This window comes from Somniosus microcephalus, chromosome 29 (assembly GCF_052327205.1).
Source record: "Somniosus microcephalus isolate GS21.2 chromosome 29, FLI_Smic_1.0, whole genome shotgun sequence".
Lineage (NCBI taxonomy): Eukaryota > Metazoa > Chordata > Chondrichthyes > Squaliformes > Somniosidae > Somniosus > Somniosus microcephalus.
Genome location: NC_141015.1, coordinates 9,461,287 through 9,473,823, shown reverse-complemented (window position 1 = coordinate 9,473,823; position 12,537 = coordinate 9,461,287). Strand labels below are relative to the sequence as shown.

The 12,537-nt window shown below is 50.6% G+C and overlaps 1 protein-coding gene across 1 annotated transcript in view; it reads left to right on the top strand.

The window, feature by feature from the left end:
* LOC147098461 (tolloid-like protein 2) overlaps positions 1-12,537 on the top strand; it is a gene marked incomplete at its 5' end in the record, with an annotated part of 305,058 nt that overhangs the window by 290,162 nt on the left and 2,359 nt on the right. Inside the window, 3 exons of the mRNA XM_085969981.1 lie at positions 774-901; positions 2,417-2,630; positions 3,559-3,809. Of these exons, the coding sequence (XP_085826107.1) occupies positions 774-901; positions 2,417-2,630; positions 3,559-3,809 (593 nt within the window). The remainder of the gene's footprint in view (positions 1-773; positions 902-2,416; positions 2,631-3,558; positions 3,810-12,537) is intronic.

The following is a 12,537-nucleotide window of genomic DNA, read 5'->3' as shown; positions in this document are numbered from 1 at the left end:
CCCGGGATCGGACCACACCCCCCGGGTCGGGGATCAGACCTGCCTGGTCCTGCGGGCTGCTCCGGAGTGCTCTCCGGCTGATTTCAGAGTTAAATCTCCACAGCGTGCTGGCAAACCCAGACTTCCAGGGTTCCTGTGCGCTCGCGGACCACTCCCACAGTGACCCCGCCACCCTACTCCCTGCGGTCTGTGGGTAAAAAAACATAGAAACATAGAAGATAGGAGCAGGAGTAGGCCATTCGGCCCTTCGAGCCTGCTCCGCCATTCAACGAGATCATGGCTGATCATCCAAACCCTAGCACCCGGTCCCTACACCGACAGCCATCCCACCCAAGCCCTATCCCCGTAACCCCACGTATTTAATCCCCCCTAACACTAAGGGCCAATTTTTTTTTATCATGGCCAATCAACCTAACCCGCACATCTTTGGACTGTGGGAGGAAACCGGAGCACCCGGAGGAAACCCACGCAAACACGGGGAGAATGTGCAAACTCCACACAGACAGTCACCCGAGGCCGGATTTGAACCCGGGTCCCTGGCGCTGTGAGGCTTGGCTTGCGATGCTCTTCTTGGCCAAGTAGCTCCCTGACACTGCCTGGACTCACTCATGGAAACTGGTGAGATTGCCGAGATCGCTGAGCCCATGTGGAATGGACCCAGGCAGGTGACTGGGTCACTCTGCTCTCTCTGGGCTAAAGTGTTGAAATTCTAAATTGAATTTAGATAAAGACAACATGATTTTCATCAAAACCTTCCATTTATTCCCCTACAGCTGGCTGTGAGCATAAAATAAGCAGTGCCGAGGGAGTGATTGCCAGCCCAAACTGGCCGGACAAGTACCCCAGTCGCAAGGAGTGCACGTGGGCAATTTCTGCCACCCCTGGTCACAGAGTCAAGCTGGTAAATGTTTCCAATTTATGCAGAGCTGGTGCTCAATTCTAGATGTGAATCAGAAATAAAGAAAGACTTGTGTTTATATAGCACCTTCCATGACCCCAGGATGTCCCAAAGCGCTTTACAACCAATGAAGCTTATTAATAGAGACAGAGTACAAAAGCCAGGAAGTTATGCTAAACCTATATTAAACACTTGTTAGGCCCCAGCTGGGGTATTGGACAGGTTGGGTGATTGGGCAGAAGCATGGCAGATGTAATATAACGTGGATAAATGCGAGGTTATCCACTTTGGTGTCAAAAACAGGAAGGCAGATTATTATCTGAATGGCAATAGATTGGGAGAAGTGGAAGTGCAACGAGACCTGGTTGTCCTTGTGCACCAGTCGCTGAAGGTAAGCATGCAGGTGCAGCAGGCGGTTAAGAAGGCAAATGGTATGTTGGCCTTCGTAGCGAGAGGATTCGAGTACAGGAGCAAGGATGTCTTGCTGCAGTTGTACAGGACCTTGGTGAGACCACACCTTGAGTATTGTGTGCAGTTTTGGTCGCCTTATCTGAGGAAGGAACGTTCTTGCCATGGAAGGAGTTCAGCGAAGATTCACCAGGCTGATACCTGGGATGGCAGGAATGATGTATGAGGAGAGATTGGGTCGATTGGGCTTGTACTCGCTGGAGTTTAGAAGAATGAGAGGGAATCTCATTGAAACTTATAAAATTCTAACAGGACTAGACAGACTAGATGCAGGAAGGATGTTCCCGATGGCGGGGGAGTCCAGAACCAGGGGTCACAGTCTAAGGATAAGGGGTAAGCCATTTAGGACAGAGATGAGGAGGAATTTCTTCACCCAGAGAGTGGTGAACCTGTGGAATTCTCTACCACAGAAGGCAGTAGAGGCCAATTCATTAAATATATTCAAGAAGGAGTTGGATATATTTCTTAAGGCTAAAGGGATCAAGGGATATGGGGAGAAAGCAGGGACAGGGTACTGAATTTGGATGATCAGCCATGATCGCATCGCTCTTTCCCAATATCCCTGCAACTTATTCTCCTTCCAGTATTTATCCAATTCCCTGGCCTATTGAATCTGTATCCACCGCCCTATCAGGCAATAGTGTAAAAGGGGCGATACCAATTCAGCTGCCCATTGAGCATCTCTCGCGATTTTCATTACCATCGATCCTTGTGTTGAGGGCTGGGTGGTGCTGTGGGTTAGCACATCGCTCTTTTATCTCTGGACCTGGTTTTGATAGGATGAAAATCACCCCTCGCTGTTGGTTGTACAGGTTCTGCATGAAATGAAGGACCCAGTTCCTTGGATCCCCGGCACGGACATGGCAATAAATTGGCAATCCCACTTGGAGAGGTGGTATGGGAAATTGGAAAACGTCCCATTGGAGTAATGGGGGGGCACTGTTTGAAGAAGGATTTGAGAGTAGACGTAATCTACTCTCACAGAGCATTGGATAGACTCCCTTTTTTCACTGGTGACGGTACTAAATCCTTTCAACTTTTGCCCAGTAGGCCTTCAACGAGTTTGAAATTGAACAGCATCAGGAATGTGTTTATGATCATCTGGAGGTCTACAATGGACCCAGTGAGAAGTCCTCTATTCTGGGGCGTTACTGTGGGAGCAAAAGACCAGACCCTGTCCTCACCACAGGGAGCAAAATGTTCATCAAATTCTTCTCTGATGCTTCAGTACAGAGAAGAGGATTCCAGGCAAAACACAGTACAGGTGAGGTCAGTGACTGTAACTCACACGATAAACTCATCTCAAAGAGGCACTATCTTCATAAGAGTGTCTGGCAAACTGTCCTGTGATGAACAAACATTTTTTTCCCATGTATTTTCCAAGTAGATGGTGGATCTTGCTCTCCGAGGACCACCACTGACTCCCAGAACATCGCCCGCTGTTCTGAGATGGTTCAGGTTACCAGATGCTTTTTTCAGACTCTCTCCCTTTCCACCCACCTACCCCCACGATCTTGTTCTTAGAATCTCTCTCAGCAGCCAGCCGCAGAGTCCAACGCTGCACAGTTCGGATTTAAAACCCTGGCCCTCGGGACACCGAGTCACACCCCTCGCACTGAGAGCAGTCATTTTGGAGGCATCTGGTGTCGGGTTGCATTGTAACACTTAGTGTAAACTGAGGCTGAGGCCCTTCTGAACCAAGTCAGCTTCACTGAGACAGTTGTGGGAAATGCACAAACGTAGCAATGTTTATCTGACGGCAAAAGTTGCGGCACTGCCACAGCCTTGGGTATAACAGAATGAGCTCCCCTTTAACGTGGAACGTATTTGGGCTGTTTCGATCTACTTGCTAATGGACATGGGGCCACAGACCCAAACAACCCCTAATCCAGCACTAATTGGTGCTTAATTACTAAACTCGCCCAGAGACGCCACATTGGATCGGGGACACACCTTTGGGGCAGAGTGGGAAGAGCTTTAATCTGAGCTGGGAGTACTTGATGCTGATACTAAACTACCTGAACGGGAACTGTTCCATTCGCAGCACTAACCTCAATGAGCACTACATTTGTGAAACACAGAAGGTATAATGTGATACTTGTTTGATGATTTTCACAGAGTCTCTCGGACAGTACAGCAGTGAGGGTTTGGTCAATGTACTTTACACAATCCGACAATTCATTGCTTTTCAGAATGTGGAGGACATCTCCGGGCCGAGGTCAGAACCAAACATCTGTACTCACATGCGCAGTTTGGAGACAATAACTACCCTGGGCAGTCGCACTGTGATTGGGTGATTGTGGCAGAAGACGGTTACGGGGTGGAGCTGATATTTCAGACGTTTGAAATGGAGGAGGAGGCGGACTGTGGATACGATTACATGGAGTTGTACGATGGGCACGAGAGTGTCGCCCCCAGACTTGGGAGATTCTGCGGATCAGGGGTAAGACTTCAGGAATGAGTGAGAAGGACAAGGTCTGCTTGTAAACAAAAGAATGGACCTCCCCATCGCTGGCTGGTAGGTTGATGCTGTCGGCGCCGGTACAGAGTCACACACACGAAGAGGGTCTCGGGGGTTTCACCATTAACCTGTTTCAGTTGGACTCGGCACCCCTAGGCTCAGGTGTGGCTTTGGGGGAGGAGCGAGGACAGCATCACGTTTGCCTGTGTCTGGCATGCCTGAACATCCAGCCAACACTCACACTATAGAAAAGTATAAAAGCAGGGAAGTCTTGCTGCAACTGTACAGGGCATTGGTGAGACCGCACCTGGAGTACTACGGACAGTTTTGGTCTCCTTATTTAAGGAGGGGTATACTTGCATTGGAGGCAGTTCAGAGAAGGTTCACGAGGTTGATTCCGGAGATGAAAGAGTTGTCTTATGAGGAAAGGTTGAGCAGGTTGGGCCTATACTCATTGGAGTTTAGAAGAATGAGAGGTGATCTTATTGAAACATGTAAGATTCTGAGGGAGATTGACAGGATAGATGCTGAGGGGATGTTACCCCTTGTGGGGGAATCTAGAACTAGGGGGCATAGTTTCAGGATAATGGGACACCAATTTAAGACGGAGATGAGGAGGAATTTCTTCTCTCAGTGGGCCGTGAATCTTTGGAATTCTCTACCACGGAGAGCTGTGGAGGCGGAGTCAGTGAATATATTCAAGGCGGAGATTGACAGATATTTCAGCTACAGGGGAGTCGAGGGGTGTGGGGAACAGCCAAGAAAGTAGATTTGCCAGTGGAAGCATAACCCAGCAGTAGTCAGCACCTTCCCGAGAGGAGGGGAGATAATAGTGTAGCAGGAGAGTGAGATTACACGGGGTGGGATATTAAAGGGTACGGGGAGTCGGGGGGAGAGTGGGATTAGACTGGGTGGGATATTAAAGGGTACGGGGAGTGAGGGGGAGAGTGGGATTAGACTGGGTGGGATATTAAAGGGTACGGGGAGTGAGGGGGAGAGTGGGATTAGACTGGGTGGGATATTAAAGGGTACGGGGAGTGAGGGGGAGAGTGGGATTAGGCTGGGTGGGATATTAAAGGGTACGGGGAGTGAGGGGGAGAGTGGGATTAGACTGGGTGGGATATTAAAGGGTACGGGGAGTGAGGGGGAGAGTGGGATTAGACTGGGTGGGATATTAAAGGGTACGGGGAGTGAGGGGGAGAGTGGGATTAGACTGGGTGGGATATTAAAGGGTACGGGGAGTGAGGGGGAGAGTGGGATTAGACTGGGTGGGATATTAAAGGGTACGGGGAGTGAGGGGGAGAGTGGGATTAGACTGGGTGGGATATTAAAGGGTGTGGGGAGTGAGGGGGAGAGTGGGATTAGACTGGGTGGGATATTAAAGGGTACGGGGAGTGAGGGGGAGAGTGGGATTAGACTGGGTGGGATATTAAAGGGTACGGGGAGTGAGGGGGAGAGTGGGATTAGACTGGGTGGGATATTAAAGGGTACGGGGAGTGAGGGGGAGAGTGGGATTAGACTGGGTGGGATATTAAAGGGTACGGGGAGTGAGGGGGAGAGTGGGATTAGACTGGGTGGGATATTAAAGGGTACGGGGAGTGAGGGGGAGAGTGGGATTAGACTGGGTGGGATATTAAAGGGTACGGGGAGTGAGGGGGAGAGTGGGATTAGACTGGGTGGGATATTAAAGGGTACGGGGAGTGAGGGGGAGAGTGGGATTAGACTGGGTGGGATATTAAAGGGTGTGGGGAGTGAGGGGGAGAGTGGGATTAGACTGGGTGGGATATTAAAGGGTACGGGGAGTGAGGGGGAGAGTGGGATTAGACTGGGTGTGATATTAAAGGGTGTGGGGAGTGAGGGGGAGAGTGGGATTAGACTGGGTGGGATATTAAAGGGTGTGGGGAGTGAGGGGGAGAGGGGTTAGACTGGGTGGGATATTAAAGGGTATGGGGAGTGAGGGGGAGAGTGGGATTAGACTGGGTGGGATATTAAAGGGTGTGGGGAGTGAGGGGGAGAGTGGGGTTAGACTGGGTGGGATATTAAAGGGTACGGGGAGTGAGGGGGAGAGTGGGATTAGACTGGGTGGGATATTAAAGGGTACGGGGAGTGAGGGGGAGAGTGGGGTTAGACTGGGTGGGATATTAAAGGGTGTGGGGAGTGAGGGGGAGAGTGGGGTTAGACTGGGTGGGATATTAAAGGGTACGGGGAGTGAGGGGGAGAGTGGGATTAGACTGGGTGGGATATTAAAGGGTACGGGGAGTGAGGGGGAGAGTGGGATTAGACTGGGTGGGATATTAAAGGGTACGGGGAGTGAGGGGGAGAGTGGGATTAGACTGGGTGGGATATTAAAGGGTATGGGGAGTGAGGGGGAGAGTGGGATTACACTGGATGGGATATTAAAGGGTATGGGGAGTGAGGGGGAGAGTGGGATTACACTGGATGGGATATTAAAGGGTATGGGGAGTGAGGGGGAGAGTGGGATTAGACTGGGTGGGATATTAAAGGGTATGGGGAGTGAGGGGGAGAGTGGGATTAGACTGGGTGGGATATTAAAGGGTACGGGGAGTGAGGGGGAGAGTGGGATTAGACTGGGTGGGATATTAAAGGGTACGGGGAGTGAGGGGGAGAGTGGGATTAGACTGGGTGGGATATTAAAGGGTATGGGGAGTGAGGGGGAGAGTGGGATTACACTGGATGGGATATTAAAGGGTATGGGGAGTGAGGGGGAGAGTGGGATTACACTGGATGGGATATTAAAGGGTATGGGGAGTGAGGGGGAGAGTGGGATTAGACTGGGTGGGATATTAAAGGGTATGGGGAGTGAGGGGGAGAGTGGGATTAGACGGGGTGGTATATTAAAGGGTATGGGGAGTGAGGGGGAGAGTGGGATTAGACTGGGTGGGATATTAAAGGGTATGGGGAGTGAGGGGGAGAGTGGGATTAGACTGGGTGGGATATTAAAGGGTGCGGGGAGTGAGGGGCGAGTGGGATTACACTGGATGGGATATTAAAGGGTACAGGGAGTGAGGTGAGAGTGGGATTAGACTGGGTGCGATATTAAAGGGTATGGGGAGTGAGGGGGAGAGTGCGATTAGACTGGGACGGAAATTAAACGCTGTGGGGAGTGAGGGGGAGAGTGGGATTAGACTGGGTGGGATATTAAAGGTAATGGGGAGTGAGGGGGAGAGTGGAATTAGACTGGGTGGGATATTAAAGGGTACAGGGAGTGAGGGGAGAGTGGGATTAGACTGGGTGGGATATTAAAGGGTACGGGGAGTGAGGGGGAGAGTGGGATTAGACTGGGTGGGATATTAAAGGGTGTGGGGAATGAGGGGGAGAGTGGGGTTAGAGTGGGTGGGATATTAAAGGGTACGGGGAGTGAGCAAGAGAGTGGGTTTAGAGTGGGTGGGATTTTAAAGGGTATGAGGAGTGAGGGGGAGAGTGGGATTAGAGTGGGTGGGAGATTAACGGGTACAGGGAGAGTGGGATTAGACTGGGTGGGATATTAAAGGGCACGGGGTGTGAGGGGGAGAGTGGGATTAGACTGGGTGGGATATTAAAGGGCACGGGGAGTGAGGGGGAGAGTGGGATTAGACTGGGTGGGATATTAAAGGGCACGGGGAGTGAGGGGGAGAGTGGGATTTGGCAGGATGGGATATTAAAGGGTATGGTGAATGAGTAGGAGAGTGGGATTAGGATGGGTGGGATATTAAAGGGTATGGGGAGTGAGGGGGAGAGTGGGGTTATGCTGGGTGGGATACTAAAGGGTACGGGGAGTGAGGGGGAGAGTGGGATTAGACTGGGTGTGATATTAAAGGGTGTGGGGAGTGAGGGGGCGAGTGGGGTTAGGCTGGGTGCGATATTAAAGGGTACGGGGAGTGAGGGGGTGAGTGGGGTTAGGATGGGTGGGATATTAAAGGGTGTGGGGAGTGAGGGGGAGAGTGGGGTTAGACTGGGTGGGATATTAAAGGGTACGGGGAGTGAGGGGGTGAGTGGGATTAGACTGGGTGGGATATTAAAGGGTGTGGGGAGTGAGGGGGAGAGTGGGGTTAGACTGGGTGGGATATTAAATGGTGTGGGGGGGGGAGAGGGGTTAGACTGGGTGGGATATTAAAGGGTGTGGGGAGTGAGGGGGAGAGTGGGGTTAGGCTGGGTGCGATATTAAAGGGTACGGGGAGTCAGAAGGAGAGTGGGGTTAGAGTAAGTGGGATATTAAAGGGTATGGGGAGCGAGGGGTGAGTGGGGTTAGACTGGATGGGATATTAAATGGTACAGGGAGTGAGCGGAGAGTGGGACTAGACTGTGTGTGATATTAAAGGGTACGGGGAGTGAGGGGGAGAGAGGGGTTAGACAGGGTGGGATATTAAAGGGTATGAGGAGTGAGCAGGAGCGTGGGATTAAACTGGGTGGGATATAGATGAATTACAAAATTTGTTCATCCCAGTTTGGCATAAAAATATAGCAAAAAAGGTGACTCAACCGTGGCTAACAAGGGAAATTAGTGATAGCATAAGATCCAAGGAGAGGACATATAAATTGGCCAGAAAAAGCAGTAAACCTGAGGATTGGGAGCATTTTATGATTCAGCAAAGGAGGACAAAGGGATTAATTAAGAGGGGGAAAATAGAGTATGAGAGTAAGCTGGCCGGGAACATAAAAACTGACTGTAAAAGCTTCTATAGATATGTGAAGAGAAAAAGATTGGTGAAGTCAAGCGTAGGTCCCTTGCAGTCAGAATCAGGGTAATTTATAATGGGGAACAAAGAAATGGAAGACCAATTAAATACATACTTTGGTTCTGTCTTCACAAAGGAGGACACAAATAACCTCCCAGAGATGTCACGGAACATAGGGTCTAATGAGGGGGAGGAACTGAAAGAAATCAGTATTTGTAGGGAAATGGTGTTAGGGAAGTTGACGGGATTGCAGGCCGATAAATCCCCAGGGCCTGATAATCTACATCATAGGGTACTTAAGGAAGTGGCCCTAGAAATGGTAGATGCATTGCTGGTCATCTTCCAAAATTCTATAGACTCTGGAACAGTTCCCATGGATTGGAAGGTAGCGAATGTTACCCCAGTATTCAGAAAAGGTGGTAGAGAGAAAACGAGGAATTATAGACCGGTAAGCCTGACATTGGTAGTGGGGAAAATGCTAGAGTCCATTATAAAAGATGTAATAGCAGAGCACTTGGAAAACAGTGACAGGATTGGACAAAGTCAACATGGATTTACAAAAGGTAAATCGTGCTTGACTAATCTACTGGAATTTTTTGAAGATGTAACTGGTAGAATAGAAAGGGAGAACCAGTGGATGTGGTGTATTTGGACTTTCAGAAGGCTTTCGATAAGGTCCCGCATAAGAGATTAGCGTGTAAAGTTAAGGCACATGGGATTGGGGGCAAGGTACTGACTTGGATAGAGAACTGGTTGGCAGACAGGAAGCAAAGAGTTGGAATAAACGGGTCTTTTTCCGAGTGGCAGGCAGTGACTAGTGGGGTACCGCAGGGATCGATCCTAGGACCCCAGCTATTCACAATATATATTAATGATCTAGATGAGGGAACTAGATGTAATATCTCCAAGTTTGCAGACGACACAAAACTGGGTGGGCGTGCGTGCTGTGAGGAGGATGCCAAGAAACTCCAGTATGATTTGGACAGGTTGGGTGATTGGGCAGATGCATGGTAGATGCAGTATAATGTGGATAAATGCGAGGTTATCCACTTTGGTGGCAAAAACAGGAAGGCAGATTATTATCTGAACGGCAATAGATTGGGAGAAGGGGAAGTACAACGAGACCTGGGTGTTCTTGTGCACCAGTCACAGAAGGTAAGCATGCAGGTGCAGCAGGCGGTTAAGTAGGCAAATGGTATGTTGGCCTTCGTAGCGAGGGGGTTCGAGTACAGGAGCAAGGATGTCTTGCTGCAGTTGTACAGGGCCTTGGTGAGACCACATCTTGAGTATTGTGTGCAGTTTTGGTCGCCTTATCAGAGGAAGGATGTTCTTGCCATGGAGGGAGTGCAGCGAAGATTCACCAGACTGATACCTGGGATGGCAGGAATGACGTAGGAGGAGAGATTGGGTCGATTGGGCTTATACTCGCTGGAGTTTAGAAGAATGAGAGGGCATCTCATTGAAACATATAAAATTCTAACAGGACTAGACAGACTAGATGCAGGAAGGATGTTCCCGATGGCCGGTGAGTCCAGAACCAGGGGTCACAGTCTAAGGATAAGGGGTAAGCCATTTAGGACTGAGATGAGGAGGAATTTCTTCACCCAGAGAGTGGGGAACCTGTGGAATTCTCTACCACAGAAGGCAGTTGAGGCCAATTCATTAAGTATATTCAAGAAGGAGTTAGATATATTTCTTAAGGCTAAAGGGATCAAGGGATATGGAGAGAAGGCAGGGACAGGGTACTGAGTTTGGATGATCAGCCATGATCTCATTGAATGGCGGAGTAGGCTCGAGGGGCTGAATGGCCTACTCCTGCTCCTATCTTCTATGTTTCTATATTAAAGGGCATGGGGAGTGAGCAGGAGAGTGGGAGTAGACTGGGTGGGATATTAAAGGGTATGAGGACTGAGGGGGAGAGTGGGATTAGACTGGGTGGGATATTAAAGGGTGCGGAGAGGGAGAGTGGGATTAGTCTGGGTGGGATATTTGGCGGAGCAGGCTCGAGGGGCCGATTGGCCTACTCCTGCTCCTATTTCTTATGTTCTTATGTTCAATTCAATTCAATTCAATTTTATTTGCCATATGGTACAAGTACAATGGAATGCTTACTCCCCGTGGGGACACGTCAGCTATTCTTACAGCGCTGTGTTCAGAAAGTCAATTTTTGGCATCCCGTGGCAGTGGGAGCACGATGTCCCTCAGCCGCTCCGTCCTCCTCGTCACCGCGGCCTCCTCCTCACTGTTGCCGGCTCGGCTCCACGTGTGGTGGCCTGCTTCTCCCGCTCACCCTCTGGCCACCATTCCCAGCTCCCCTCCTCCCAGTCGGACTGCGAGTCGTCGTGGCTGCTGCTGCTGCTCGATGCGCTGCGCTGCCTCCGCCCAACTCGCCGAACACATCCTCCTGTCGCCGTGGCCTCCACCTCACCATCGCTGGCGCCACGGTCCAACGGCCTCTGGCCGCCATGCTCGGCTCACCTCCTCCCAGTCGGAATGCCTTCCCGCTGAGTGGGATTAGACTGGGTGGGATATTAAAGGGTACGGGGAGTGAGGGGAGAGTGGGATTAGACTGGGTGGGATATTAAAGGGAATGGGGAGCGAGGGGGAGAGTGGGATTAGACTGGGTGGGATATTAAAGGGAATGGGGAGTGAGGGGGAGAGTGGGATTAGACTGGGTGGGATATTAAAGGGTGTGGGGAGTGAGGGGGAGAGTGGGATTAGACTGGGTGGGATATTAAAGGGTACGGGGAGTGAGGGGGCGAGTGGGATTAGACAGGGTGGGATATTAAAGGGTACGGGGAGTGAGGGGGCGAGTGGGATTAGATTGGGTGGGATATTAAAGGGTGCGGGGAGTGAGGCGGAGAGTGGGATTAGACTGGGTGGGATATTAAAGAGAATGGGGAGTGAGGGGGAGAGTGGGATTAGACTTGGTGGGATATTAAAGGGTACGGGGAGTGAGGGGGAGAGTGGGATTAGATTGGGTGGGATATTAAAGGGTGCGGGGAGTGAGGGGGAGAGTAAAGGGTGCGGGGAGTGAGGGGGAGAGTGGGATTAGACTGGGTGAGATATTAAAGGGAATGGGGAGTGAGGGGGAGAGTGGGATTAGACTTGGTGGGATATTAAAGGGTACGGGGAGTGAGGGGGAGAGTGGGATTAGATTGGGTGGGATATTAAAGGGTGCGGGGAGTGAGGGGGAGAGTGGGATTAGACTGGGTGGGATAGTAAAGGGTGCGGGGAGTGAGGGGGAGAGTGGGATTAGACTGGGTGAGATATTAAAGGGAATGGGGAGTGAGGGGGAGAGTGGGATTAGACTTGGTGGGATATTAAAGGGTACGGGGAGTGAGGGGGAGAGTGGGATTAGATTGGGTGGGATATTAAAGGGTGCGGGGAGTGAGGGGGAGAGTGGGATTAGACTGGGTGGGATAGTAAAGGGTGCGGGGAGTGAGGGGGAGAGTGGGATTAGACTGGGTGAGATATTAAAGGGAATGGGGAGTGAGGGGGAGAGTGGGATTAGACTGGGTGGGATATTAAAGGGTGCGGGGAGTGAGGGGGAGAGTGGGATTAGACTGGGTGGGATAGTAAAGGGTGCGGGGAGTGAGGGGGAGAGTGGGATTAGACTGGGTGAGATATTAAAGGGAATGGGGAGTGAGGGGGAGAGTGGGATTAGACTGGGTGGGATATTAAAGGGTACGGGGAGTGAGGGGTAGAGTGGGATTAGACTGGGTAGGATATTAAAAGGTCCGGGGAGTGAGGCGGAGAGTGGGATTAGACTGGGTGGGATATTAAAAGGTCCGGGGAGTGAGGGGGAGAGTGGGATTAGAGTATTATGGCACAGACTTGATGGGCCAAATGACCTATTTCTGTGCGGGAGCTTTCTCTGACTGGTTGACTAATTGTGTGTCGTCTTATTTAATTAATGTTGTGAACATCATTTATAAAGTAGCATTTGGTTCTGTTTGGGCCGCTGATAATGTCTAAATGAGCAATGTCTAAATGGGTGTTAAATATTCCGTAAACAACACTGCACGTTCTAC